The 27,892-nt window shown below is 49.3% G+C and overlaps 13 protein-coding genes across 13 annotated transcripts; 5 read left to right on the forward strand and 8 right to left on the reverse strand.

The window, feature by feature from the left end:
- Nucleotides 1-75: 75 nt before the first annotated feature.
- Nucleotides 76-1,770, reverse strand: BC939DRAFT_444640 (uncharacterized protein). Its single transcript, XM_051554713.1, has one exon. It carries the CDS (start codon nt 1,656-1,658, stop codon nt 174-176), a length of 1,485 nt encoding a protein of 494 aa, XP_051414405.1. The 5' UTR covers nt 1,659-1,770; the 3' UTR covers nt 76-173.
- A 1,628-nt stretch (nt 1,771-3,398) lies between these two features.
- On the reverse strand, nt 3,399-5,105 carry BC939DRAFT_501111 (uncharacterized protein; the record flags this gene model as incomplete). Its single annotated transcript, XM_051560120.1, has 1 exon — nt 3,399-5,105. One exon carries the CDS (start codon nt 5,103-5,105, stop codon nt 3,399-3,401), a length of 1,707 nt encoding a protein of 568 aa, XP_051414406.1.
- A 3,017-nt stretch (nt 5,106-8,122) lies between these two features.
- BC939DRAFT_444643 (uncharacterized protein) lies at nt 8,123-9,709 on the forward strand. Its single transcript, XM_051554714.1, has 6 exons — nt 8,123-8,345; nt 8,458-8,547; nt 8,667-8,750; nt 8,836-8,918; nt 9,028-9,285; nt 9,408-9,709. The coding sequence occupies exons 1-6, from the start codon at nt 8,231-8,233 to the stop codon at nt 9,624-9,626; spliced, it is 849 nt and encodes a 282-aa protein (XP_051414407.1). The 5' UTR covers nt 8,123-8,230; the 3' UTR covers nt 9,627-9,709.
- A 124-nt stretch (nt 9,710-9,833) lies between these two features.
- BC939DRAFT_408765 (maintenance of telomere capping protein 1) lies at nt 9,834-11,628 on the forward strand. Its single transcript, XM_051552890.1, has 2 exons — nt 9,834-10,463; nt 10,649-11,628. The coding sequence occupies exons 1-2, from the start codon at nt 9,911-9,913 to the stop codon at nt 11,461-11,463; spliced, it is 1,368 nt and encodes a 455-aa protein (XP_051414408.1). The 5' UTR covers nt 9,834-9,910; the 3' UTR covers nt 11,464-11,628.
- A 35-nt stretch (nt 11,629-11,663) lies between these two features.
- BC939DRAFT_444653 (programmed cell death protein 2) lies at nt 11,664-13,837 on the reverse strand. The gene is made up of 6 exons (XM_051554715.1): nt 13,638-13,837; nt 13,324-13,496; nt 13,015-13,147; nt 12,801-12,887; nt 12,525-12,702; nt 11,664-12,419 (listed from the first exon to the last, which is right to left on the reverse strand). Exons 1-6 carry the CDS (start codon nt 13,689-13,691, stop codon nt 11,689-11,691), a joined length of 1,356 nt encoding a protein of 451 aa, XP_051414409.1. The 5' UTR covers nt 13,692-13,837; the 3' UTR covers nt 11,664-11,688.
- Nucleotides 13,838-15,239: 1,402 nt separating this feature from the next.
- On the reverse strand, nt 15,240-17,083 carry BC939DRAFT_84252 (uncharacterized protein). The gene is made up of 4 exons (XM_051561937.1): nt 16,312-17,083; nt 15,837-16,087; nt 15,374-15,581; nt 15,240-15,267 (listed from the first exon to the last, which is right to left on the reverse strand). The coding sequence occupies exons 1-3, from the start codon at nt 16,997-16,999 to the stop codon at nt 15,579-15,581; spliced, it is 942 nt and encodes a 313-aa protein (XP_051414410.1). The 5' UTR covers nt 17,000-17,083; the 3' UTR covers nt 15,240-15,267; nt 15,374-15,578.
- Nucleotides 17,084-17,151: 68 nt separating this feature from the next.
- Nucleotides 17,152-19,139, reverse strand: BC939DRAFT_408767 (ornithine carbamoyltransferase). Its single transcript, XM_051552891.1, has 4 exons — nt 18,539-19,139; nt 18,276-18,409; nt 17,762-18,147; nt 17,152-17,644 (listed from the first exon to the last, which is right to left on the reverse strand). Exons 1-4 carry the CDS (start codon nt 18,921-18,923, stop codon nt 17,389-17,391), a joined length of 1,161 nt encoding a protein of 386 aa, XP_051414411.1. The 5' UTR covers nt 18,924-19,139; the 3' UTR covers nt 17,152-17,388.
- A 322-nt stretch (nt 19,140-19,461) lies between these two features.
- BC939DRAFT_501116 (thioredoxin-like protein) lies at nt 19,462-20,394 on the reverse strand (the record flags this gene model as incomplete). Its single annotated transcript, XM_051560121.1, has 4 exons — nt 19,462-19,634; nt 19,733-19,806; nt 19,980-20,076; nt 20,169-20,394. 4 exons carry the CDS (start codon nt 20,392-20,394, stop codon nt 19,462-19,464), a joined length of 570 nt encoding a protein of 189 aa, XP_051414412.1.
- A 956-nt stretch (nt 20,395-21,350) lies between these two features.
- BC939DRAFT_501117 (uncharacterized protein) lies at nt 21,351-21,926 on the reverse strand (the record flags this gene model as incomplete). The annotated part of the gene is made up of 1 exon (XM_051560122.1): nt 21,351-21,926. One exon carries the CDS (start codon nt 21,924-21,926, stop codon nt 21,351-21,353), a length of 576 nt encoding a protein of 191 aa, XP_051414413.1.
- BC939DRAFT_84310 (26S proteasome subunit RPN7-domain-containing protein) lies at nt 21,679-24,344 on the reverse strand. The gene is made up of 5 exons (XM_051561940.1): nt 23,948-24,344; nt 23,485-23,798; nt 23,263-23,397; nt 22,763-23,173; nt 21,679-22,651 (listed from the first exon to the last, which is right to left on the reverse strand). The coding sequence occupies exons 1-5, from the start codon at nt 24,240-24,242 to the stop codon at nt 22,127-22,129; spliced, it is 1,680 nt and encodes a 559-aa protein (XP_051414414.1). The 5' UTR covers nt 24,243-24,344; the 3' UTR covers nt 21,679-22,126.
- Nucleotides 24,345-24,804: 460 nt separating this feature from the next.
- Nucleotides 24,805-25,832, forward strand: BC939DRAFT_84407 (uncharacterized protein; the record flags this gene model as incomplete). The annotated part of the gene is made up of 3 exons (XM_051561941.1): nt 24,805-24,854; nt 24,961-25,261; nt 25,370-25,832. Coding segments are annotated over 3 exons (519 nt in total), but the record flags the coding sequence as incomplete, so codon positions are not given.
- Nucleotides 25,833-26,297: 465 nt separating this feature from the next.
- BC939DRAFT_501120 (uncharacterized protein) lies at nt 26,298-27,159 on the forward strand (the record flags this gene model as incomplete). Its single annotated transcript, XM_051560123.1, has 4 exons — nt 26,298-26,616; nt 26,710-26,795; nt 26,915-26,940; nt 27,039-27,159. 4 exons carry the CDS (start codon nt 26,298-26,300, stop codon nt 27,157-27,159), a joined length of 552 nt encoding a protein of 183 aa, XP_051414416.1.
- BC939DRAFT_84296 (ACT domain-containing protein) lies at nt 27,117-27,892 on the forward strand. The gene has a single exon (XM_051561939.1). It carries the CDS (start codon nt 27,403-27,405, stop codon nt 27,826-27,828), a length of 426 nt encoding a protein of 141 aa, XP_051414417.1. The 5' UTR covers nt 27,117-27,402; the 3' UTR covers nt 27,829-27,892.

A 27,892-nucleotide genomic window follows, 5' to 3' on the forward strand; every position in this document is an offset into this window, starting at 1 on the left:
AAGAGCCTGCTAACGATTAAACCGGCTACAATGCAGTGCTCCTCGTCGTCCTTCTCTGATTTTCTTCATTATCTTGGTTTATTTCATTCTTTTTTGAGGTTTGATTACATAACAATCGCTACACTTGGATTTTTTTTTTTTAAAAAAAAAAATCGTTCATAAATGTCCCTGGTCTACCGCGGCTTGCGGAAGAACTCGCGCACGGGCGTCCCTTCGTCCAACCGAGCGTTCGGTGCGAAAGGATCCTCATCCTTCATAAGCTTCTCCTTCGCGAGCCGGCACCGCCTCCTGTAAACAAGCCCGAGCGCTACCACCGCAAAACACAGCGCACCGACGACGGAGCCAACCGCGATCCTTGCCACATGCGTGGATCGGTCGGGGCCACTCGTCGATTCAGCTGGGACGGATGTGGATGTCGAGACTGAGCCGGATGGAGACTGAATTGAGGTTGAGGTCTCTTTGAAAGGGAGTGTGGGGGAGATGGAGTCCGTGGGCGTGATGGCAGTGGTGAGGGTGGTTGTGGTGGTATTTGCAGTGGGGGAAGCGGTAACCGAGATGGTCATGTTGGAAGAAGTTGGGGTAGGCGTAGGCGTAGGCGTGGGCGTGGGCGCGACAGTAGGGCTGGTGGTGTTTGTGGACAGAGCAACGTAGTCCGTAGTCCACGTTCCGTTGCGCAGGTCGTAGACCAGGGTCGAGTTCGAGATCTGGCCTTGCTTGTTGGCACCGCCCCATACGATAATGTAGTCATTCGAAACACCGCATGCGGCTCTTGTACGCTCATCCCCGTCAGCAACATCTGGGCCTCGAATCCATTTGAAGCTGAGGGTGTCCAGGACCCAAATGTCCTTCTGGACAGTCTTTTCGGCAATGCCACCAAAGAGGACCATTCTCGAGCCGCCATTGACCGACAGCAGACATGCTTCGCTGCGCGGCTTAGGGGCTTCCTTCTTGGGCAGGACTACCCGTTCCTTGGTCGTGATGTTGTAGCTGTAGAGTCCGCTTTCGTCGATGTAGACCAGGCTTTGTAGAGGTGAGCTCCAGGCCACGGAGTAGAACCGCTGTGGCGTTTTACTAGAGTACTTGTCGTCATGGTCATAGGTCTCGTTCGTCAGGTTCACCGTGAGCATGGAGAAAGACTTGGTCCGCCCCATGGATCCATCGTACCCAAAGGGGATATAGATATCGCCAGTGTCTGGGTTTGATACCGCCGCAAGACCAACTGTGGATGGACCACCCTTCGCCTTGGGTTTGCTCTCCTTGTCTTTCTGTATAGGAGCTGTGCTCTGGGTCCAGTTTCCGGATTTGATATCGTAGACGTGGCTAGTACCGTTTACCAGGTTATACCATTTCTTGCCATCGCGAGAAATAGCACTTGGTGAGGACGAGGCCTCGGGCCCGTCTGGTAGTTTCGTGAAAGCGGGATTGCTCGTACCCCAAGACACCGAGAGATCGATCATAAACGCTTGTGAGTTCTGAGAGAGACTCTGGGAGTCTCCTCCGAGGATATAGAGGGCTTTACCGTCGACGAAGGCGCTAGAGGGTCCAAGAGTGACATCTGGTTGGAACTGCTGGGCACATGCGGCAGATATAAAGAGAAGTGTGTAGATGCAGGAGAGTGTAGACCGTGTCTGATTGAAGAATGGGGCGTGTCGAGTCATGCTGATGGAGTGTTAAGGTTAACGTAGATAGAAAAGAAAGTGCGGCTGTCTAGGAAAATAGAAAACTGAAAAGAAAAAAAAGAGTTTGGGGAAACGCACAGGGCCCCTCTTTATCAAGGAAAGATCCGTGGTGCCTGTGGAAGGCCAAGGCAGGCACCCCCCTACATCGCGTCGTTAGCAACGCTGCGTGGGGGTAATGGACCCCGTTTTCGGCATCAAGATGCCTGCTGTGCTTTGATTACGAAGAGGTGCGCTTGCCGCCCCCCTCTCCGTCCTCGCACATGCGACACAGGCACAAAATATATTTTGCCCCTGTGTTTGATGTCTGATGTCTGATGTATCTATGTGTCTATTTCTGTCGCTTTGTGCCACAGCACAGCAGCTGCAGGGTGTTGCTCTCTTGCCGCTTCACCTTGAAACGCTGTGTTCGCCGGACACTCCCACCCTCATTTCTTGTGTGTGCCGCCAAGGAGGCGGGAAACATGTCCATCCCAGCGTATTTCCCACACCACTTCTAAAACACACCGCCTGGGAACCTTATTCTCTCGCATGTACGCACGCCCGAGTTCTACCACCAGACAGGGGCTCGTTCTCCTCTGACGCCCTACCTGCACTACCATGTACATCCTCATGTCGAATTCTTCATCTTGCAGCGCTAATTTCGCATATGATCCTCGTCACCATTCAGGCATACATGAGACACATGTAGAACTCGCACTTGACAGAAAATACCATAATTGTTTTAGAGAAATGGCGGAACACGAAAGTATTCTCGCCTCCGCCAGTACTGCCGTCTATCTTGCCAGCAGTCTATGCCAATACCATCGCCATCTTTATCATAACTCATTCATAGGAAGCTCCTACTCCATGTAGCAATGCTCGCAAGTGATGGTCCACTGGTCAGCAAAAGCCTCGATATATTTTTTTTGGGCATAAAGCAATGAAAAAAAACCCCTCTTCTCGTCAAAAGCACAGCCTACAACATGGCAAATCTGACTGACCCTTGCTCAAGGCTAACGCTTTCTATATTTTCGCTTTACCTCCACTGGCTTTTATCAATCTCTGGACCGTTCTTGTCACTTTTACTGTTGAATTCCCTCTATCCATTACCCTTCGCACTCCGAATTCCTCAGGATGAAGGTTCATTTGGATTTGCGACGATATGCCCCTGGATTACTACCTCTTACAGCACTACGAAACTACTTGGGTCCCCACGCTGAGAACCTACACTCGCCCCTTGAGACTAGTACTTTATATTGCTGAACATTGAAGGCCCTAAAAATATTAAAGAAAAGGAAAATATTGCACACCGGATACTGATTTTTCTCCTATGCTTTTAATTAATGGAGTCGAACTAAAATAATTCGTTCAATTCTGGAAATAAGGCTCTGTCCTTTAAGCAACATAGTATCTCGTTTCATCATTTATAAGTAGCCACCGATCTACGTAGGTTACAAGTAGGATGATACGATTTTCTTTTGCGGACTAAATGTTTAGAATGAATCATCCCTGTGGAGCGTCATGCGAGTCGAGCACGTCCTTGGACGATGGCTCCGTATCCGTACCCTACTGCCTTTCAAAACCGATTCTTTTTTCTTTTTTTTTTCTTTTTTTTTTCTAAGCAGGAGAATATGTGTTGACTCCATACAAGCGAGCCTTGTCAGGCGGCGTCAGGGATACTACAGAAAAAAAAATGGCGATCGTTCGAGTCAGGCATGAGGAAGGTCCTGATACGAGATTTTACAGAAGCAACGAGATTGGTTTATCACTGCTAAACATTTCCGGGTCCTGTGGAAGTACCAGAGGCACTGTTTTCAGTTCGGTTTCGCCATGGCTATCCACAACCTGGCTGACGAGGGGACAGACACCGTCATGCCCAGAACGTCTATGCTCCTCAGCTGAAGCGGTTTGCTGCATGGATCGGAGGCGATGTAATCGTTCAGTCTGTGGGGGTGCTACAGGAACAGGCGGCGGTGGACCAGAAGGGGGCTGAAAAAATATAGGAGCCGCAGGCAGAGAAACCGATCGGAGAGACGGTCGCTTGCACAATGGTACCCTGGGTAGTGTCTGAACCGGAGGCGGAGGCAACGTTGAGCAACAGGAAGGACGCCGAGATCTATTGTTCCGTGATGGTGGTCCTGCTGTGATTGGCGATGAGGCTGTGGTACCGTTGCTACTGGCTTGATAAAGCCGCGGAGGCTGCGTTTTGCTCACACCCACACTTGTGGATCTTCGAGAGCTCAATTTCAGAACCCTTTTGTGTGTCGACGGTGGTATATCGCTTGTGCTTGACCGGCGCGGGCGCAAAGGTACTGGCGACATTGTAGTGGAGGTGGGTGGAGTGCGCGGGGATGATACTATGTCTTGGACATTAATGGCCGCTGTTCCTGAGTGAGATCCTGTGTGCTGCTGAGGAGCAATACCTATGGTCGTTCCGATCTTCTGGCAGAGGCCTTCGACCGATCCGTCGAGGCTATCCATAACCTTTAAAAGCAGTTCATAATTCGGGTCATCCGCCACACGCTGCTTCAACGCATGGGAGAGACTGTTGATATGGTGAATTCGGGCATGCAGGATGGACGGTAGCCCAATAGAATCCGAGACGCACGGCGTGTTGAAGGGACAGCTTGGATGATCACGAAATTTCAAATGTTTTCCTTTAGCAGGCAATGTTGACAAACATGGGAGTGATGGCGAGGTTGGCCGAGATGCAGAATCAAACATTCTCGCAGCCGAGGCCCTTAGTGCCGCAATTGTGTCACCCGAGTGCCGCGCGTACCGGCCTAGTCCATGTCGTTGTTGCTTGCCCTGTTGAAAAGTAGGGGCAGGTGAAAAACGCTGATTTTCTTCATACTGTTCCTGCTGATGCTTCAAGTACTGCACGTAGTTTTCAGGTAAGGATGTGATCTCATGGGGCCGGGGTTTGGGACGCGCTCGGTGAGTGTGAGTTGGGAATGAAGGTAGGCTATTGGATCTAAGTCGAATGTCCTTCGTATCAAGTTGTTGAGAATGCCTCCACTGAGGCTCCTCGAAGATTTCTTCCGTAGGATCTGGTGGGTAATAGTAGAGGGTGGTGGTCTCGATTTCCTTGTCCATATTGGTGTCTGCAGGCTCATGTTTGGTGACAGTATGACTTGTATTAGGCGCAGTCGGTTTGAGCGTGCTGTGAGAACGGCGAAGTTGCCTGAACGGATCATGTTCGCTGATGGAACTGAAGACCATGGTCAAGAGCTTGGGGACGGATTCGTTTCTGTGAGAGAATCCAAAGATAGCCCTTTTCTTGACTGGAGAAGTAGGTGAGATTGGAGGCGATGGTAAAGAATGAAGCTGAGGCTGGAATGGTTGCGGTAATGGGTGAGACAAAGAATAAGTGGATGGTCCGGTGGAAGTAGAAGAGGACTTGGGTGAGGAGGGCCTGAGCAGCTTTCTGACCCACTTTGCTTTCATTTTTTTTTTATTCTTTGAAAAGAACGTGGAAACAACGGTGGTACAAAGTGAAAGAGGGGGTCCCTGGGTCGTCCCTTTATACGAGTTTATGGATTCCTGAGCACACCACCATACACACCCACACACCCGGACTCCAAATACCCCTGTGGATGGGGCACGCACCAAACTCAAAATAGCAAAGTTACTATTTTTGGCAGCAAGTGAGGGTCCATCTTTGTGTGACACTTGCGTCTCCGCCATCATTTCCTTCTCACATTCCTTTTATTCTCTCCACCTGTTTTCCCCCACGCTCGCACTCCCCGTTTTCTCGTACGCAGCCTCAACCAACTGTCCCTGTAATCACCCACTCGCTTCCTTCGCCATGGCCGACTTGCTGTCACTCTTCTGTTTCGTCGAGGCACAATCCGCATCGAGGGCATTTTTAGTCCAGATTTCCTCAAGAAGAGCGTCAAGACCGAAAAGCTGTTGAGTTTAGCAACGTGAATGTCGTTGCGCTCACTATCTGGCTCGTCTCGATCCTTGTCTTTGATGATGAGGAAGACTCTACAGTCAGTCTCAGCGGTCTGAAACGAAAGCAACCCGTTCCGTCAGCGCGTCTCTCCATCTGAGGATACTGTCCATGTTGTTGTACGGCGACTTCCACCAGGTATCGACCCGGACTGCCTATTGCATGCCTTTTTTCAGTACGCGCATGCAGACTCAATCTACTCGTATCTATTGCTCCCCTTTTTTATAGTATGTTCACTTTTGGTGTTCTTGACATTGGGTTCCTTATACAATTTAAACACTCTGCTTATTGTATTAATGCTGTAATCTGATCAATAGTCGGTCTAGCCAACGCATGCGCAACATCACCCTGCGTTGCAATATACTTATCACCCCGCTCCATGAAAGCATTTCGGTCCGACAAGAGCATAACCCCGTTCTGTTCCAGGAAGACGGATAGCAGTACAAAACCACCAGGAATTTTAGCATACCGATACCCTCCCAGTGATACAGAAAACATAGACAGGATTTCTTTATCATTCACCAGCCGCCTTCCCACGTCGATAGTCGCATTCCCTCCTGCTGGACCGCCACTGAGTCCTTTGCTAATATGGCTCACCAAGGCAGTCACGAGCTCTTGAGTGTACATGAAGACGGCTCTCTGAGTAGTGTGGTTCTCGAGTTGTATCATATTGCGGCCGATATGAAGGCACCTTGTTGCTGCACAATACATAGGCCCGACGGAGCCGCCACACAGGGGTGCAGCAGAAGCATTGATTTCTCCAATGAGCTGTTGTATAGCTCGATTCTCGCTTCCAACTTTACTTTTGGTTCACGCGCCATAGAAGCTAATAAAGTCTGTTTTTTGACATGTATAAATGAACATGCAGATTCTCATGTTATGGCCGACGATTGTAAAGAAAAGCACTCATATCCTCACATTTTTGCAGGACTGTCAGAGACCTGGTTAGGATGTGTGAAGATCCATGCGAGGGTTCGTACGGGTGAGGGTTCGTGTGAGTTTTCGTGTGAGCGTTGTTGCCGATCTGAAATCCTAAAGAAGGGTCGTTGAGTTTTGTGCTGGTAGCATGAAGATGCGTCATTGGACTGAGACCATTTTTAATACAACGCGACATGGTTGGTCCAACCTGCATTCGATAGAAGAGACCCATCTCGGCCATAAATATCCCTCCATGAATATCTGTCAAGCCTCTCGCGTAGCCTCGGGACTGCCTCCTCAGGGGTCTGCATATTCACGAACCCACGGTAGGCATGGATGTTGCCGCGCTCTTTAAACGATGTCAGCCAGCCCTCAGATAATTGAAACTGTGCTTCTTGACCGTAAAGTGCCTAGAGAAAAGGCTTTCTCTTGACTTGGAGAAAAAAAAATGTCCTTTCATCTGAATTCGATCCTGATACAGCTCAAACCAAGTAATTAAAGCTCTTCCATCAACGGGAACTTGACACTTTTCTGCCGTTTAGCGTCCTTCCCGCCTCGATCCGTATTTTTGAGTAGTTTCTTAGACCTCTTGATCGTCTTGCTGATCGCTAGTTTGGATATCTTGATTCCCTCTGTCCACCCCAGCCATGCAGCGAGCTGCTCATAAGTCAACTCTAGCTCAGCTTTTTTTTTTTCTTTTTTTTTTAAGCATAGCATAGCATAGCAAAATGTGTTGCGACATAGTCATCGTGGTACGTTTTATTCCTTTGGGAGGCATGGTATTTTGTATCAAAATAAAAACTTTGATGTGCGTGTTCTCTAGACTGCCCTTATACAGAGTTGATTGTACTGCGAGCCGTATAACCAATAAGTCAGCCTTATTATGTCGTATCCTGTCAAATTCTCCAAATTCCCGGAAAAAAAAAGCGCGTTTCTCACTATGAATAAGAACGCCATCGAGGTTGCGCTTACGATTAATGACAAGAATATTCACGAGCTCAGGGCCAGCTCGCTTATCTTTCATCCTTGTACAATCACTCACGCGTCCTAAGCTCCTCGATGAACCCAAGCGATCTCTCCTTGAATACGGATGTTCAGTTTCAAGCATAGCGACAGTTATTAATGAAAAGATAGCCAACGAAATTACTGCTCAATACATCAAACTTTTGAGGCGGCCAAGCCTGAGAGACCGCGGGCCCAAACATGCAGAGGAGCTATGACTTTGAGTTTGGTGCGTACTCTACTCGCAGGTGTATCCAGAATCCGGGTGTGTGCGGTGGTGTACACACCAAAATGTGATCATCGCTTCACTACAAATCGCGTCTATTTCTAGATCTCCTGCAATCCCAGGGGCTGCACCGTGGTATACCATGGTTCAGGGTCTGGATCCCGGTTGCCACAGTGCAGCCGCTTATTTTGCTTCGTTTCCATGTTTAGGATTCTTTTTTTGGATCTCTGCTCCACACCCTTTCCAAAGAAGGAAGACAATGCGCTTTGCCCCCCACGGCAATAATGCGCTTTCATTGGACGCGGAGAGTGCGAAAAGGACATTTTTTTTTTTTGATAACTAGGACCCACGGGGGGTGCGAAAAGAACACTCCAGAAAGAAATTAGGTCTTTGAAAAGGAGACGAGGGAGATCAACCACAACTCTTAATCTTGACACCTTCATTTTACAGCACTCAACACTCACATCCACCATGACCGACGTGACCATCCCCGAGGACTACATCCCCATTGTCGAGGGCCGTCTCTGGAAGAAGATCCTCCGCGAGGGTTCTGGCGAATCTCCCATGAAGAACTCGAATGTCAATGGTAAACAGACTCCATCCTCATACACATCTCTACATCCACGCATGTGTGTACCTTGAGCGCGTCAATTTTTCCTTTTCTCCTCTAACCTTCCTCTTTGCGCGTGCATTGCTAGTCCATTATGTCGGTACCCTCTTCGACAACGGAGACAAATTCGACTCGTCTCGCGACCGTAATTCGCCCTTCAACTTCAAACTTGGCGTCGGTAAGCACTTGCATACTCCCTTCTTTGCGGATCAATTGAGTCAATTGAGGAACCTCGAACCCGATTCAAGCAATTCTAACCGGTTCTATTGTCATTATGATCCGTGTTACGTGTTATAGGTCAAGTTATCAAGGGATGGGACGAGGGTGTCAAGACCATGAAAATCGGAGAGTTGGCCGAGCTCGTCTGCTCCCCCGAATACGGTAAATGATCTCAATTTTAATTGTCGACTTCAAGTGGTTCGGACAGATCTGATATTAACCAATTGTTTGTATAACTTCAATATAGCCTACGGCGCACAGGGAAGCCCACCAAAGATCCCCGCCAATTCTACACTGAAGTTCGAGGTCGAACTGCTTGGATTCCAGGAGGTAACGTCAACGCTTATGGAGCCATCTTGGACTCGAAATCCAGAGCCATTTCAAACGACGGTGCACCTAACGACTAACCATTCATTTTGTACCAATCAACCATCTTCAGTCCGCAGATAACCCTACCGCCAAGCTCGCTCTTGCCAAGAAGAAGAAGGATCAAGGAAATGCGTCGTTCAAGAGTGGCGAGAACGGTCCTGCTGCCCAGGCATATAAGGACGGTGCCGATGCGCTGAAGGATTTGGATGGCGCAACAGAGGAACAGCTTCAGGAGGCAACACCTCTCCAAGTCGCCTTGTTGGCCAACTTGGCAGCCGCATACTTGAAGTTGAACGAGAACGGAAAGGCGGCCGAGGCATGCCAGCAGGTATACGATCCAATCTGTTTATATCTCGAGGACTCGTATTTGTTCTGATCAAGCTAGCAGTGAGTGAGAGGACATTAATTAACGCCGTCATTTTTTATTTTCCTATTTCTTTGATAAAATAGGCATTGGAGATTCAGCCAGACCATGCGAAGGTGACATATCGACTTGCCCAGGCATACCTGGGATTGAGCGAGTTCGAGGACGCCAAGAAGGTTGCCCAGCGCGGGCTGGAGATTGCACCCGGTGATGCCACGTTCACGAGCCTTTTGAGCTCAATCAGCGCCAAGCAGGCTGCCTTTAAGAAGAAAGAGAAGGCTGCATACAGCAAGATGTTTAGCTAGACGGGTTGTTCTTAGAATGACAGACTGTCTCGTAAAAAAATAAATGGAGGGAGATCCTTTGACTCTCCAATTGCACGCGTCCCTCAATTGCAAGGCATCCTTCTTCTACAACTGCAGAGCATGCAAATTAAAGAACGGCAACCGTCCGTCGTCGCCTGAACACGATTTTTTTTTTTATAGCTGACATTCCCCCCCACAACTCGTCGCCATCATCCTCCGTTTCCTTTTCATCCCTCCCGCGTTTCTCATTCCTCAGAAAACCTCCGACCGAACCAACAATAAAGATGTCTTCTTCAAAGGACGACGTGCTCCAGTTTCTCGACTCGCTTGACAACGCCCCCACGGACGCGCCCTCAACCTCAAGCACCTCCACAAACCCAGGTGACGGTACTACAGCCTCGCTTGACAAAACCACCGCCGGTGCCGGCACTTCGGGCGCACAGGACGAACAATCCGTACTCGACTTTTTAGACGAAATCACTCAGTCGGCTTCTTCGGCCACCACGCCTGCAGCGACTGCGGACTCCAAGGTTATCTCGCCACCAGGGTCTCAGGGAAAGCCGTCGATGTACGACGGGTCCGCAGCCTTGCCTTCGAGGTATCTACAGCAGCAACAGCAGCAACCAGCCCAGCACCAGCAGCAACAAGCAGCACAGGCACAGGTGGACACGAGAGCTTCATGGCTGGGTAGTTTGTGGTCGACGGCGTCTGAGGCGGTGAAGACGACGCAGACGGCCGTGCAGCATTCAGTCAAGGCGACGATGGAGAGCCAGACGACGAAGAGTCTTGAGGAGCGCGTCAAGGGATTCGTGAATGCTGAGAACATTGGCAAGATTGGTATGTGTTTCTACATCCTTTTGACAATCGTCATTGTTATCGTGGATTTGTTACCTGCATCGTCTTTGAGCTTTTTTTTTTTTTTTTTTTTTTTTATTGTTCACACGATCATTGCTCACATCCTTTCACACTCCTTACTAAATTCGCACCTTTACCTTCGTGTCTTAACCTATGCACTCTTCTAGGCAACGACCTGAAATCCCTGACCCTGAGCTCGATGACCACAGTCCTTGATGTGATCGCACCCCCAATAGCCGAACACGAAGTCGTCGAGATCTGGCTGGCCCACGACATGGTCGGCTACGTCGGTCTCGAGGCCATCGTCCACAGAGCCTTTTCCAAAGTCATGGAACAAACCGACGGCGGCGACGTGATCGTCCATCAGGGCGCCGGGACCACCAACCCCTCAGACGACATTGCCCCGGAAGATCGACAACTCAATGCATGTGAGGGTTATGAACAGGCCGTCAAGCTCGCCAAGGCTAATATCGAGCATCTCGTCAAGACCCATTACGATGCCGAGAAACATACAGCAGAAGCAAAGAACCCGAATACTAATGCATCGACTTGTCCAGTCTTCATGGCCATCCAGCCCTGTCGCGTGCCGCGTCACGGATACAACGCTACGGCGTCAGAGAGCACCAGCGTTAAGGCCATGGAGAAGGATACGTTTATCTCCTTCGTCTTGGTCCTGCATGATCCCACACACAAGCTTGAATTCGAGTCCTGCTCACAGAGCATGCCTGCTCAGTGGTTGTTGATTCCCTACGAGGAGAACGAGTGGGTCGAGGACCGGATGGTGGATTGTATTCGTTTGGCTGTGGGTGTGATTGCTCAGGATTATGTCTGGACAAGGATGAAGGGCGACGAGGTGCAGAGACTTCAGATGCAGGAGGCCGAGGCCCAGGCGAAGCAGCAGCTTTTGGACCAGCAGCAGAAGCAGGAGCAGGATGCCAAGGTTTCTGGGCAGGCTGAACTCAATACTCCCAGCAACGCATAAAAGACAGCTGTCAGGGGGGGAGACCATTGAAGAACGAGCGGATGACTCTTCTTCACGAAAGGGGGGTTGAGCGAGACCGCAGATGCAAAGGCAATTAGGCGTGATATTATACATATCCTGCTTCTTCCTATCTGCACACTGTAATAAAGAAAACCAAAAACGCGATCGAGGCTCCTCTTCTTTTTTTTTTTTTCTTTATTGTTTGGCTCAGTTTCAAGACCCTGTCTAATCCTCAAACTGTACGAGTGCGACCTCTTCAAAGTACCTGACTTTCTGCCCTACCCCTCCTTCTGCCTCCATCTCCTTTCCTACCGCCTTGCCAAAGCAATCCTCTACACAACTATATACCATCACCGTCCCCCACTCCATCCCAATTTCAAACGCCTGCGCCCCCTTCCGCTCCTTCGCCGCCTTCTTCTCGTCTTCGGCCAAGTACTTTGTCGCACCCACATCCAGCAACGACAACAAATTCGGCATCAACTGGAACTCAAACCCCCGAGGCCCCTTACACTTCGGACACCTCGGGATCCTGTGCGCACTCGGCGTTGTGTGTTTTGAATGCCTAGCCACGTTCGCAGGGAGGAGCGTCTGTGCGGCTCGATCCGACCACGAGAACATCAATGGTGTCCCCGGAAAATCATAGCGCACGCATTGGTCTGGCCAGTATTGAACACGTTCTGTGAATTTCTGAAACGCCTTGTCCACACCCTTGGGCAAGGCCGCTTTTTCGTAGGCCTCACCGCTCCAAGATGCACCGTTTGCGCTTCCAGAGGCAGAGTCGCCGTCGTTATTGTCATCGGGGGAGTCATTGGCGAGAGATTCTTCGAGGGCAAGGAGGTGACTATAGCGCTGAGAGATGTCGTCCGAGATCGCGTCCGAGTCCTCGAGGACTTCTTCGGTGATGTACAAATAGTGGGGTTCGAACGATGATAATTCCTCAGGCCATATTCTTGATTCTATCAGGTCATAAATGAGCATGGGAGGTACAGATATTAGGGCACATGCACATGGACGACGATACGTGCTGAACAAAGCCTTCGTTCCTCGACCTTGACACTTGCCATCAGCAGTATCCTCCTCTTCCTCGTTTTCGTTGGAGGATTCTTCCTTTGAAATATTTGCCGACGTCGCACTTGCAAACGATTTTGATCCTGGGGTAGATACGGCTGCAGATGCCGGTGCCGGTGCCGGTGCCCCGAATCCTGGAGGAGGCGCGAACGGATTCGTAGTATTGGAAGCCTACACAAAACCAACAATCTCAGTTCCCGTTGTCTCAAAAAAAAAAAAAGGATCCGATTCCTGAATTCACGATTTGATAGAACGCTTCATACACATACCGGGGGTGCAAAAGGATTGTTGAATCCTGCTCCTGCTCCGCCAAACAATGCATTTCCCATATCAAACGCCCCCGGTGCCGCGAATGGCTATAAAAAAAAAACGAATATTAGAGGACCATAAATAATACCGGTCGAAAAAAAAAAAAAATGCGCCTCTTCAAATTGTCTCCTTTATCTCCCTCGCATATAGCTATGTCCAGATTCCAAGACTTACATTCGCCATTGGTGCTCCAAACGCCGATGCTGCCGGAAGTGCTGGTACTGCGGCTGCAGCACTAGGCTTGGCCTTCTTCTCCAGCTTCTGTGCATACTCCGGATTCACCTTCAACGCCCGCACCACTCGGAAGCTAAATCACAAAACATGTATGACAACCCACCAAAAAAAAAAAAAAAAAAAAAAAAAAAAAAAAAATTGGGTCAGTATCTCATTTAGTGTCAAGGAAATCCACGACTTCCTTTCTTTCTTTCTTCCTTCCTTCCTGAACACTAGGATTCTTGAGCTGTCCCGGGGGTTTTAACGTACCTTCCTTTCTTCCGCATGCAGAGCCGCTGATTACATGCCCAGACATAGACGACCCGATCAAAGGGCGATTTCTCGAGTGGGACATAGGCCTGCAGGAGCAAATACATCTCCCGGCCACATCCCTCACAGACCCCGAACTTGCTCGGTGCCGGCACATCCTCGTCCAGCCATGTCTATCCATATGGAGAAGCAAACAGATCGTGTGTCCTTCGTGAGAACTCTGTGCTAGAGTCATGCCACCCTCCTCCCCATATCTTCTCGATCATACCGATCCCATGCGGGAAGAAAAAAAAACTAGACGTAGGGGGTCTTACAGGAACACCTCCGATCTTGGTCACATACGGATCCCTATCCTCCTGTGGATCCATCGGTGAATCCGGTATCCCTAGTAGTACTGGTCCAGTCTTCTTCTTCTTCGACGGCTGCTGCTGCTGCTGCTGCTGCTGTTGTTGTTGTTGCTGTTGCTGTTGCTGTTGAGGTGCCTGCCCCGAGATTCCTGTCCCTGAACTCTTCTTTGACTTTTTCCCGCTCTTGTTAGTACCCCCGCTCTTGATATTATTGCTGTTACTGCTGTGCGAGCTGGAGCTGTTGTTGCTGTTAGTGGCGGTACTACCGAGCTGCAAGTTCTTAAGACCCGAGGTGATGTCCGCCACGACCGCCTTGTTCGTCCTATTGTTCCCAGGTCCATGATTCTGGTTACTGTTACTACTGCTGTTACTGTTGTTGTTGTTGTTGTTGTTGTTACTGCTGCTGCGGGCACCTTTGCTGTTGTGCTTGTCCATCGCTAAAGATTCCGTCGAGTCCGAGTCCGAGTCCGAGTCCGAGTCCGAGTTTGAGGAGGGTAAGAGATGAGTGCTGAGAACACACCAAGCTGCCCAAAAAAAAAAAAAAAAAAAAAAAAAAAAAAGTGCGGTGTTGTGACAGTGATTCGCTGTTTACAAAATTTCACTTTCCCCCCCTACTTTTGCATGCAACATCCATGCATGGGAAAGTTCTGAGTAGACTGTTGTACAGTGCTACAACCCTACACCCAATAATAACTCCAGAATTATTGGACTAGCACTCACTACATACGATATAAAATGCCTTGAGTGCATGCATCATTGCGTATATGCATATTTTATTTTCGAGCAAAAAAAAAAAAAAAAGAAGAGAGAGAAGCGATGTACATGTACAGGCAGGGCAATAAAAGAATAAAAGAAAAGAAAAGAAAAGAAAAGAAAAGAAAAGAAAAGAAAAGGCGAAAAATATAGGTTGCGACTATACAAATTGAATAGGACGTGGCCTAGGATATCCATGCAAGCGCCGTGCAAAACAGCAACGCCCTTCACAGGATCAGACTGTCGAAGAAGGATCGATTCAGAACGGAATGAAGCAGAGAGAGAAAAGAGAGAGAGAGAAAAAGAGAGAGAGTGAGTGATAGACACCAGGATTAGAATGAATGCCCTGAATGTTCTATTCAGTACTGGTTCTATTCACTGCGTCCAATAAACGTATATGCAGTACACGAAAAGAAAGGCGTAAAGCATGTACCATTCATCCATATCCTCGCTGCCCCTATTACCGTTACTGTCTTGCCTGCTATTGCTCCCCGCAGACTTATCCCCTCCCGCTTCCTCCGACCTTGACTCTGGCTCCGTGACCGAAGCCAATGCTGGTTGAGAAGGCGACCGCTGTCCAACATCCAGTTGTACTGATTCACCGACGGGATTGTACTGCCGGAATCCTCTAGACCGATACGTCAAAGGACTGATCCCGAGCCCAGTCCCGTGCCATAGCGTTCTGCTTAAAGTCGACGGATAATACTCTTCGCCTTCATCATTGACTTCCTCATCCAATGCGGATGTGTCCGCAGGCTGATCCAACGGCACGGGTTCCTTGCTCCTCTCTGGGTCGTCCATATCCACAAGTCGTACATAGTCGATAAACAATCCCGACTTCCATCTGATTAGGCCACCAATGCAAACCAACAAAGTCAGCATATGTAACTTAATAGAGAATAAGACATTGCTCAAGTAAGGGTCCGATTTTGCGGTACGATTTCACTTACCCTTCATAGTTGCGAATCTGAACAAAGACGTTCTGGGAATTATCCTCAATAATTAACTCTCCAGGCAGTTCAAGGATCCTGAAATCATTTTTGAACAGTTTGCGGAACGGCTTTCGATGTGCCTGGGCTACTTGCGAATCTGTTTTCTCCATAAACTCCTGCATAGTCCTTGGCTTGAACAACAACGCATCCGGCCGCTCTCCTACTACTGCCGTATCCTAAAGAGTGAAAGAAAAAACCACAACGTGGAGTGAGTTACTATGTAGTCATAGCAGGCTTGATTCCATGATTCAGCAACGAACCCAAAACTCCTTCCCCTTCCTTCCCCCTCCTCGGTGTTTGATAACCCCCCCCCCCCCCAAGAATCAGGAGCAATGCAGATGTAGTAGTACATCATGCATCGTACTTCTCGAAAGGCTGAACCAAAAGTCAGCCAAGAAAGCTGCAGCTGCAAGTCGCCTACCTCATGTATGCCAAAAGGAATGACTTTGAATTCCGAATTGATGATGGGTGCCTCGCTCGTAGCCATGATCCTCCAAAGGACCTTGTAACGTCCAGGGGGAACACCATAAAAAGTAGCTATCACGTCCATCCACCACACCGACTTGAGCTCCGCTAGTTTGCCAAACGGACTTTGTTTGCTTTCAATCATCTTCCAGTACCGGTCGCCCATATGACAGATCTGCATATCCTCCGCTGGCAACGTCAGTCGCGCTAATGCAGCCAAAATAGAAATGGGAACACAAGGTTATGGATACTCGCTTCTGGGTTTGAGAGCACCAAGGTACAAGGCGAAGGCACGCAATGTACAGAACTCGGTAAATGGTACCAAGCTTAAACAAAAAATAAAATAAAAAATAGCATACAACACTGCCTGTAAAGGTCAATCAGCATCTGCTTGGACACATCTGTCGTCTTTCGCAAATCAATCTTCCGACCTTTGTCCTTGGCCTCAGTCTTGGCCTCAGTCTTGGCCTCAGTCTTGGCCTCAGTCTTGGTCTCAGTCTTGGCAATCACTAGCTCATCTCCATGACCATCATTGTCCTCACTGTCTCCCTCTCCCACTGATCCAGGCGACGGCGACAGCGACGGCGACGGCGATGCGACTGACGAGGGCTGGGTCGACGACGACACCGAGACAGGGTCTTGATGGTTATGGTACTGATCTGCCAAGAAACCCGGTGCCAATGCCGTGTCCATCATATGCGAACTGCCCGTACTTGGGCTTCCAGTACCGGCGATGGTAACCGGAGGGAACCTTGGCGAGGACGGCGTGGACGAAGCTCTCGAAGAAGTACCGGAGCCTGCAGCGGAGATAAGACGGTTGCGGATACGACTCTGTAATTTGGATTCAAGGATGGCTTGACCAAAGCGGAAGGTGAATCGCTGGTGCCAGAGGTAGTGTGTGTCGAGGGTGTCATGGATGGTTCGGTTGGTCTGGAGGAAGCGACTAAACTCTCGGCAGGGCAATGCCAAGCCGATTTCCATGAGCACCTCTGGGGGCATATCTGTCAGCTTCAACGTCTTCTTTTCGGCCGAGGAGGAGGAGGGCTCGTTGCTATCGCTGCTGTTGTCGATGAGGCTGTTGTCGGCGACCGTGTGTTCGTCCGGCTGGCTGTGCTGCATAGCTGTGGATGTGTGAGTGTGTATGGGTTGTGAAGGAGTGGAATGAAAAGAGGAATGGAAAGAGGGAATGAATGAAAAAAAAAAAAAAGGAATGGAATGAGGAATGGGGTGAGACAAGCGCTGCTGGCAGCCAACTCGAGGAGAGGGAGGGAGGAAAGTACCGAGGAGGAGGTACATCGTCACCCACATTTAGCCCATCCTTCCTTCCCTTTCCTCCGCACACAATTACACAATTACATAACACACGTGATGGGGCCTCCATCCCAACCCCCCTGGTTCCCCGGCATGTATCTACATATCACCAGCATTTTATTAGTACTATCCCCCAATCGACTACCTGGATGGTCCAGTCATCATCTTCCCCCTCCCTCCTTACTCGCACCGCCCATCTAGAATCCCTTCTTGACCAACAACTTGTCAATGCACGCCAGGATCGTCCACTTGCGGTTCTCGGCCTCCTGGAAGACATGCGAGCGGGGCGAATAAAACACGTCGTCCGTCACCTCCTCCTGCTTGCGTGGCAGGCAATGCAAGAACTTCCAGTCCGCCTGTGCCCCGCTCTCGTTAATCAGCTCCGTCGTCAATTGGTATCCCTTGAACGCCTCAACACGCTGCTTCTTTTCTTCCTCCTGACCCATGCTGATCCTATTGTATAAAGAATAAAAAAAGAAAAAAAAAACAACGTGTAGACATGTCAGTAACCAGCAAATAAAAGTAAACCCTAAAATAATTAACGCGCTACCTTCATTGCGCGAGCCTTACCATGTATCGGTAACAACAATATCCGCGCCACGAAGGGCTTCCTTCGGATCATGATAAACCCCAACCTCCGTCCCTGCCTCCTTCGCATTCTTTTGTGCCAGCTTCAAAATCCCCGCGTTCGGTTCATATCCCTTCGGTGTCGCCATGCTGATGTGCATCCCGACCTTTGGCAACTGCAGCAGCAACGAATGAAGAATATTATTGCCATCGCCCACCCATGCCAGGCGCAGGTTTTTCAGAGTCGAGGCTGGAGACGTCGTGTGGGGTTCTGATCCCTGAGGTGTGTAGAGTTCGTGCAGCGTCATCAAGTCGGCAAGGATCTGTGTGGGATGGTAAAGATCCGAGAGGGCGTTGATAATAGGCACGGTCGAGTACTTTGCCAATGTCTACAGCAAACCACGGACGCAATAACAAAAAAACAAAAAAAATCGAAGAGCAGGGTTAGCTAATGGACACAACAAGAAGACTGGAAAGGAAGAACAGAGAGAGATAAGACGAGTAGTGTGGTGTGTACCTCGATCTCTGAATGTGCGCCGACACGGGCCATGATACCGTCGACCATGCTCGACACCACCTTGCTCGTGTCCAACAGCGACTCGTTCACGCCCAACTGAATATCCTGCGATCCCAAAAACATTGCATGTCCGCCTATTACAATGCACAAAAGAAAAAAAGAAAAACGTCGTTAGAACAATCCTCTCATCCTCCCATCTCCACCTTCACGTATATTATCATCATCAATCCATTCCTCGTTTCTCTCTCCCTCAACCAACTTACCAAGGTATGTAACGGCAGTCTCAGTAGCGACACGCGTACGAGTCGACCGCTTCGAGAACATCAACGCCATCGTCTTGCCCCTCAGCGGTGCATCGCTCGCCTTTCCAAGCACCTTGGCCTGATGCTTAAATTCACAAGCACTCTGGATCACATCGCAGAGCTGCTTTGCTGACAGATCGTTATCCGTCAACAGATGGGGTACTCCTGAAATCGTGGGAACATCCGCGGTCGAGTACGTCTTGCTGCAGTCCCGGACGGAAGCGTGAAAAGATCGGGCAATGACTGAGGGTGCAACGACTATGGCTGCTGCTGAAGCTGGAGCTGAGATCGAGGCGGCTGCGTGTGTGCCTGCGACCGAAGAAAGGCGGGTCAGGTTTTTGATCATTGTGGGGGGGTAGTGAGAAAGGGTGGAGTCAAGAAGAGTAGAGGAGTAGAGGGTGGTGGTGCAGTGGAGCTGAAGACGCAATGAGAATGTGCAGGGTGAATGTAAAAAGTGAATGCGGATGCTAGGCGTGGGGCGGGTGTGATCAAAGCGAGGGAAGGGAAGGAAAGAAAGAAGCGGTGGTGAGCTGTGCCTGGGAGTGAGTGCCTTTTCTCGGAGAAAAAAAAAAGGAACGTGGGTTTTTATCTCTCAGCGCTTTTCGAGGGTGATGATCTGCCGCGACTCATCCTGCATCGCAACAGTCACTTCCCCAGCTACTTAACCTTATTTGCCCTTCCTGCTTGCCGTCCTTGAGCGTACCCGATCCGCTCCCACGCAAAGAATGCCCTTCGATACATTGTTCCTTTTATTTATTTCGCTTCAAGGCTCTAGCATGGTACGCTGTACAGGCGCAGTTGAGCTTGACTACTCTGATACACGATACCACTGACTGACATCGTCCCCCCCCCCACCCCAGGTACCCTGTCTGTCTCCACATCCATCAAACGAGCGACACACCCAGGGCTTCAAGTCGTGGTCGGAGCTGTCCCTTTTCCTCCAACGCCTGCAAGTTATCCCGTCCGCCAATCGACTCGCCCTTCAAGAAGATCGAGGGGAACGTCGAATGTCCACGTGCAATCTTTGTCAACACTCTCTTAATATCCGCATCGTTGTCTATCACACCAAAAAAAAAAAAAAAAAAAAAAAAAATTAACCTTTTGGACGCAATTAGCAAAATGGGAATGACGGAAATGCTCTCGAAAACAACACACCTTCCAGATCGACTTCCAGCACCTTGATATCCTGTGTATAACTATAAAGCAGTTTCTTCGCCGCCGCAGAGTACCTACACACACCCCCCCATCAATCCGTTCGACAACAATCAGTGAACCCAGTGTCAGTCATCAATGATTGCTCTTCAGCAGAACCAGTCAACTAAACCATTTTCAGTAATACAGTAAGTAGTACAGCAACACAGCACAGGACACAGCAAAAATCCGGAGCTCAAGGGGTCCTTACGGGCAATACGACTTTGAGAACACCATGATCCGATTCGTATCGATCAAATGCTGGATCCGCTTCTCCAGTACCACCATCGGCGTCTCCTGTCCCGCATCTAGTGTACATACGTTTCAATTCCCAGAACACAGAAAGTCAGAACATGGCACTGGCATGTAGTTCGTGCTTGCACCTATGTGGCATACTTACCGCTATCGCCACGCTGAGGTGTATCCTGTGTCAAATCCAGTGGCTCGCCCTCGCCATTCAACTCCACACGCGTGGATGTCGTGCCCAGGTGCTTGGTCGTGTTCAAGAACAGGTAGTAGAGTCCAAACAAGGAGACCAGCAGGAATATCAGCCCACGAATCCTTCGTGAGCGCAAGAATGCTGAGAACATCGGCACTCTTTGTGGTTTCGTTGATAGGGATTCCATGTCTGGTTTGTCTTGTGTATGTATGTATGTGCGTGTGTGTGTGTGAGTGTGTGTGGGGGGGAGGGGGGGGGGGGGGGGGGGGAGAATGTTTGCTTGCACAGTTGCGAATGAGTTTTTGGAAGTGGGAGTGAGGTGAATGAGCGAGGAAGGAAGGAGCGTGGAGGAAGGGGAAGGGGCAAGGAGCCAGGTTGTCCCCCTCTTACCCCATTACGCAAATGTTCAGCATAGTGTCTCCTCAGGATAAGACCCTTTTTTTTCTGAATGGAATGGTGTACACACACACACACCCCTTGCAAAATGCTCGCGTTGCTTGCTCTCGACTGTCCGTCGTCGCAATCTTTATTAGCTCGGTCATTGCCAGTTTCAAAGTCCAGCTCAAGAAGTCAGCAATGCAACCATATATATTTTTTTTTTCAATACTCGACGTTTGATTCATTCGCAGACCACACGTGAGAATATCCCGTACATGGACCAGCAAACCAGTCGCATGCACACCATGTCGGCATGAGCGTTCATCTTCTACATCATCACCTCCATCATCACCTACATCATCACTTATCACCATGCTAGAAAACGGTAGACCACGTTGGAGTCGGCCACCCTTCTTTCCTATTCCTCTCCCTGAAGGTGACAGCTTCAGCTTCGTCCCCACGTATTTTCCCAAGTTTCACCAAAGGACAAAGAGTCCAGCCCGACGCTACCACCTCAGACTTTGGAGAGCTCAAAGGAAACCCTCCAAGGCATCGCCCGTTAAATACAACTGGTACCCTACCAGCTATGAATCCCTCAGGAGAAAGCGAGCCTCCCCCCCTCCTGATTTTTGCACGTTGACTTGAAGGTAGCACAAACAAGTATACTATTTTATTCAATTCACTGGGACAAAAAATATATATGGTTGCTGACTTTTTGAGCTGGACTCTGAAGCGGTGTTCGGTGCGAGAGACATAATTAAAAGTCTATACGCTCGCTTTCTCCGGCTGCGTAAGCGTCAAGCTAGAGACCCCCATCTCGCGGTCATCCCAGTTCGACCCCACAAAGTCAACCGCAACCCCAATCGCCCTCTGATACCCGATCCAGCAATTGCCCTGCCGTCCACCGCCCACTCTCTCCTCCGGTTCGCCCAACAGCTGAACCACCTCATGCGCCTTCTTTGTCATATCCATCTCAATCATCTCTGCAATCACGGTCGCGTCCTCGCGTCTTGTCCGTGGTATAATAAACGGAAGAGGGAACGTCTCAAACTTATCCGTCGGGTGTCTGTAGAGATGGATAGCCACAAGCCTTAGCAGCGCAGGGTCTGGTGCCGTGTTCTTGGAAGGGCTGTATTCAGTGGGAACAATGGGTTTCAAGGGCTCGTAGTTGAAAGAGATCCCGAGGGGGGTATACGAGTAATAGACTGCGTCCTTGTATATCTTGATCGTCGGCTCTGACACTTTTGAGTTCGTTCCTGTTGTCTTCTTGGTCACCTCCTTCAGGACAGAGTCGATCGCTGCTGACCCTGGCTGTTGTCCAAGCAATGAGTGCAACTCCATGGCGATCAGAATCAATGAAAGAAATCTCTTCGTTCCGTCTGGACTTTGTCGTCTTTTTATTTCAAGGTGACGTAAAATCCCGGTCAAGTTCAGCGGTCCAATGACTCCTCCATAGACCAAGAACCAAGGATGATAATGCTGTGCTACATCGTACCCTTCTGCTTGTCGCTTTCTTTCTTTTTTAAACATCCATCTTTCTTTTACCCGCGGTGACGGTCCCGCGAAAAGTTGCTCAGAAAGCTCGACACGTTCGAGCGCGCATCCGAAAACATCGCCGACTCGCGTCCACGTCCACCACCGTGAGTGTGGTGATGGCGATCAAACACAACATCCGACACATCACCTGCGCTACCCTTTTCCGACGCTGGCCCCTTCACGATCAAGCCATGGTTGAACATCTGAATACGGAGCACCAGTCCCTTGGCCTCACGCTCATAATCCTGACCCATGGCTGTTGACCGCTCAAAGATCGCAGACCGCTTGTTGGTCTGCTTGGCCCACAGAATCTTTTGCTGAGAGTCGATCCTGGCTTCGATCTGTCCACCAATGATCAACGATACCAGTTCCTTCTCCAGTTCAGGGACAGTTGTCGAGAAACTTCTGGCCATCTTGGTCAGATCCACTGTCAAGAATGGACTCGTGAACTGCACCAATGCCTTTTTGCGAATGTTCGTGTAAAGCGCCTCGATGTGAGAGTGAAGATGAATGTCCAGCAAATAGTCGTTCTATTCAAAAGATATCCCGACGTTAGCCCATGTAAAAAAAAAAAAAAAAAAAAAAAAAAAAAAGAAACAACAGAACGGATTGTAATTCAGCATCGATTGAGGGTGACATACCCTCCACTTGTCCATGATGTCGAGGCAGACTGTGTAGTTTGAGTTGTAGAATCCCTGGATAAGATCGCGGATATGTGGTTCCAACTCGAGGTATTGACGGAACCCAACATTGTCGATCACCAGTCGCTTGAGCTCTGCTCGGTTGAAGCTCGCTAGAGCGCAGAGTCCTCCATAGACTGCAATGTCGTTGGCCGAAACCACGTCGCCGTACTGATGACCCACGAGCTCTTCGCCAATCGAGAGGAAGTCGCGTGCTGCGGCGTTGTATTTGCTCAAATCCAGATTAGCGAGACCAGAGGCCGCCTTCAACTTTGCCTTGGTCAGATCCTTATCCTGTGCTACCTCTGGTGTCGACTCTGCCTTGACAACATATGTCAATACGTGAGGGAAATTGCCGAGCTCAATGCTGACCTATCATTATCGTATGGGAAAATAGTATTGGTTAATAAAAATGTCAACAGCACATTTGCGCTGGACTGCAAAATGTTAAGACGCCATACCTTGATGACATTCATGCAGAGTTCGATAATGTGCTTCGATGTAGTGCAGTAGTCGCGGGTCCGAGAGTAGGATCGATGAGCACTGGTCAAATCTCCGCATGCATAGTAGTGGTTTCCTAGCTCGATGTTTCCCATCTATATTGCCCGTTGTAGAGGAAACAATTAGCAAACTGGAGAGACGAGATCGCTCCTTCAGCGCGACAGTCATGGCACAGGACTTACCCGAATGCTCTCCTTGATAGAGTTTCTCTTGTAGTTCTTGAGCTCGCCCTCTAACAGATCCGCCTGCTGCTTAGCCTTCTGGATTTGACTGTCTGTCCATGCCTTATCCATAGTTAAGAGATCGCTGCTCACGTTTGCGCTTCCGGGTGCGTCAAATTTGACAGCCTCATTCAGCTTCTTGACCAAGTTCAGATACCGAGGGATGTTGAGGGTCGACGTGTTCTTCAGCTCTTGTATGGCGAGTTTCAACGCATCGATTTGAAGCGAAGGGCAGCGGTCTGCAATGAACTCCAGGCGGTTGACCTTTGTGTGCCCTACGATAAAGAAGAAGGAAAAGGCGTTTCGTAATGGCTCGAGGTGAGCAGAGTTGCCACTGACGCCAACACTGCCACTACCACTACCACTGCTGCCGAATATACGGTGAAGCAGCTCCTGAGACAAAGACGACGCCTAATAAAAATACCTTTGTAATTCGCAATATAAGCATCCAGGTCGAGGTTATTGGGAGCGTCAACCTCGACGACCTTGACGAACCGCTTCCGCTTTGACGTAGCATTGTTGTCCGGGGCATTCGTGTTGCCGCCTTCCGCAGTCATGCTGACATTCGACAGCGACGATGGCGTGCCAGCTGTGGGCTGGTCTGCGTACATGTCGCTGTCCATGTTGGAGGTATTAGCGTTATTGTTGTCGATGGAGGTGTCCATCATTCCTGAGCTGGGCGATTGAAGACTCTGGTCAGGGGAGAGGCGAGGGTCCATATATGAATCCTAGTAGCCGATATATTTGGACGCGTGTATTCGAGCGAGTCCTATTGCTCGCTTGTTCGTTTGATTGTCTGGTTTGAATGAAGAATGTCCCTTTGCTGCAAGGGTCCTCCAGGCACGACTTGAGAGTTAGGAAACAGGCTAAAGAAGAGTGAGAGGACGAAAAAGAGGGAGGAAGTGTACGCGAAGCTGAGCCAAGTCAAGGGAAAGGCGCAGGCGACCCAGCTGTCGTGGACCCCTCCCCTCCTCTCCCCTCCATTATGCGGTCACAAGCGCCATGAAAGCCACTCCCTACGCGACGCGCGCGAATTGAACCCAAACGCGCATAACCTCCTAGAATATGGCATGAAAAAAAAATGGTAGAAAAAGACCGCTGCAAACAGATCATAGCTAATGGAGTCGAAGCTACGTATCCATAGCATTAATTCTGCTATGCAATGTCCAGTTATTTTCGCTTGGCAGAGAATAGAATGTTAGTTTGAGTCCTCTGACTCCTTTCAGCGCTTTTTGTTCTTAATATAATCTCCTTTTGTCTCGTATGCCTTCATGTCCGCAAAAAAAGAAATATCAATTTGTTTTGCCTGTAACGTCCAACTCCTTCATCTTGTAAACAATATACTTTCTTTACAACAACCGTAACGTTCGATTCATTTGGCCACTAATTGACTCGTAAACAGACCCAGGCAATGCTCACTTTTACACCTGTACTAAGCCTGCTCTGTCTAGCACTTGGATCAGTCTCCATACTTGCGGTCCCTGTCTTTACCCCCCTCGCAAAACGCGCTTTCAACCCTCGTCAGAAGTGGCAGAGTGATGAAGTTAATTGCATCCGGATCATGAACCCAGCACCTGGTGCCACTTATTACCCCGGCTTTTTCGTCCGCATGACCTATGGCACAGAACAATGCAACGGTGCCGCTGTTGCAGGTCCATGGACCATTCATCTTTATAACAATCCGAATATCGAGACCGGTGAAGTTCGATATGACTACCATGAAGTCATTGCCACTGAGGTAACCTGTGAATACAGCCTTGCATTCGATTTTTTTATCTACATGCTGCGTCTGAATGAAAGGGAGCCTTTCCATAACGTACAACAAACGCCTCTATTGTATTTTTAGGTCAGCGAAGACAAGAGGAACTATATCTGGAACATCCCTCAAGACCAATACCAGAAGGCCAGGAATGTCAAGAACAAAAATAACTACTACATTCGCATCGAAACCGAATCTCAGATGGGAGGCAAACTCGTCGGTAATGCTGGGCCTTTTGCTATTGATGAAGAATAGTCCTTTCCGCCGTGACGATCCATCAGATGCCCATTCGAAAGTGCTTGCAAGCTTCAAGCGAGAAATTAGCTCCCACGCCAAAGTAGAAATTGGTCGATCCCCAAGCTGACCCATATGTCGGTAGAGACCTAGACAAAAGGATCTGGCCCTCGTATATAACTTCCCAAAGAGAATATTGGTTTTCAGAGCAACTATTAGTCTGGGTACCTGAGTAGTATAAACTACACTTCATATTGACCACTGAATGAGCCAGCAAAAACCTCATGTCGCTACCGTGCTGAACACCCATTTTAAACGCAATGCCACACCAGGCAGCTGTAATGAACTCTGCATCCTAATTAACGTCCTCCGTATACTTTTCTAGCCCTGGGTCTCCTTCACAGCACTCTCAAGGAAATCATTGTCCGCATAGGCCTTGCCACGATTATTGGGACTGGAGCCACGGCGGCGCAAGGGGCGATCAGGTTGCGGAAGCATGAGCTGGAGCCTTCAGAACGTGCTGCTGATTTTGGTTCAGAAACAGAAAAGGACACTGGCCCAAATTTTATTTAGTTGGACAAGGATCTTCAAAAACGTATCGGGACATTTTTTCGTCCAGTCCTCTCACGGTGACACACACTCCGCAAAAAAAAAAAAAATGACGGTGCTCACCCTCGTTCGGCATTCCTCTCCGAGACGACTTCCCTCCATCCTCATCGCATCTCGATTCCGCCACCACCACAAAACCGCCACCAGATTCACCATCCCCTCAACTGCAGCCATGTCCACCGCTACGATCGATAAACCCCACCCACTCGAGTTCCTTATTGGAACCTGGTCCGGGAAGGGCAAGGGGTTCTACCCCACGATCCCCTCGTTCGAGTTCTTTGAAGAGGTCACTTTTGTGAAAGACCCAGCCGGTCGTCCTGTTGTTGCCTACGTCCAAAAGACCCGACGCGCCGTTGCAGGATCAGGGTCAGGGGAGGGATCGGAGCATAAAGATTTGGTGCCTGGACCACCGCTGCACGCGGAAAGCGGGTTTATTCGTCTACCTGGTTGGTCGAACGAAAAGTGTGAACTCATCCTGAGTCAACCTACAGGTACTTGGATACTTTACATGTATTATGTACCCCTGTTCATTTATTCGATTGTTCAATGGCTGCAGTTGGAGCCTGACCTTTTTTTATTGATAGGCATCGCAAGTGTAGAAGTCGGCAGGATTGACGGAACATCAATTGATTGGACTACATCGGGCATCGTGCGATCTCCTAGTGCAAAGGTAACGCTGGGGGGAATGAAAAAGAGGGTTGTATAGCGCCAGAGGTACCAGACATCTGGCGCAGTCGATGACCGTGGCAAGCCGTCCTAACTTGCCTTATCACTGCTTTTTTCTGATAGCCACCCCACGTTACGCGGTTTACGAGGTAGGTAGTAGTGCTCTTTTGTGCTTGGGTCTCTTGCAGCTCATGCTAATGATGCCAAATATTAATGCTCCTGTAATTTGGTACTGCATACATGATAGGAAATGGGTGGTGGACCTACGCAAGAAGACATTTTCGTATATCTTTGCGATGGCCACAGAGGAGACCCCATTGCAGCCCCATCTGGAGGTGTACCTTCGCAAGGTCGAGACACTAGCCTAAAAAGATAGTTCTTTGTCTTGTTGCGCAGACTAGAGGGGATGGAATGTCGACTTGTCCACCGCCAGAAAATAAGGTTACCTTTCAGTTGCCCTCAACCCTCTTTTTTTCTGCGTACCTCCTCCTCCATGGTAATCGATTCTTTCTCGCTCATTCCATTCTCTTGATCCTTTTCTCTTATAAAACGGAACTTCTCTCTCTTCTCGTTCCTCTCACTTTCAAATAAACATCATCATTACTGCAACAATGGCTATGAAACTCGAGCTCGAACTGGATCCGCTCGACTATACGATCCATCGTCTTCCTCCCACGACCCCGGCCTCGATCTACCTGCCCCTGGTCGACAATCAGGCCTGGTACAGTATCACCAAGACCTCTGAAGAGATCTCCCTCGTCATCTCCCACGCATACCCCAGTACCAAGGAGAACCAACTGGTCCCCAACGACGAGCACAAGATCTCGCCAGGTTGGCGTTGCTTCAAGGTCAAGGGTCCTCTCGATTTCAGTTATGTCGGTATCATGGCCAATCTCTCTGGTGCACTCGCAGACAATAGGATCTCGGTGTTTGTGGTCAGTACATATGATACTGATTATATCCTAGTCAAAGAGGACAAGGCTATGGACGCCAAGGAAGTGTTTGAGAGCATTGGACATTCCGTTGACGTCCTCTAATTGCAAAGGACATTCTCAAGACATTAAAAAAGAATTATTTTTAAGAGCGTTCATGTTTGTAATA

The sequence above is a fragment of the Gamsiella multidivaricata genome, assembly GCF_025024155.1.
Source record: "Gamsiella multidivaricata strain RSA 2152 chromosome Unknown BC939scaffold_17, whole genome shotgun sequence".
Lineage (NCBI taxonomy): Eukaryota > Fungi > Mortierellomycota > Mortierellomycetes > Mortierellales > Mortierellaceae > Gamsiella > Gamsiella multidivaricata.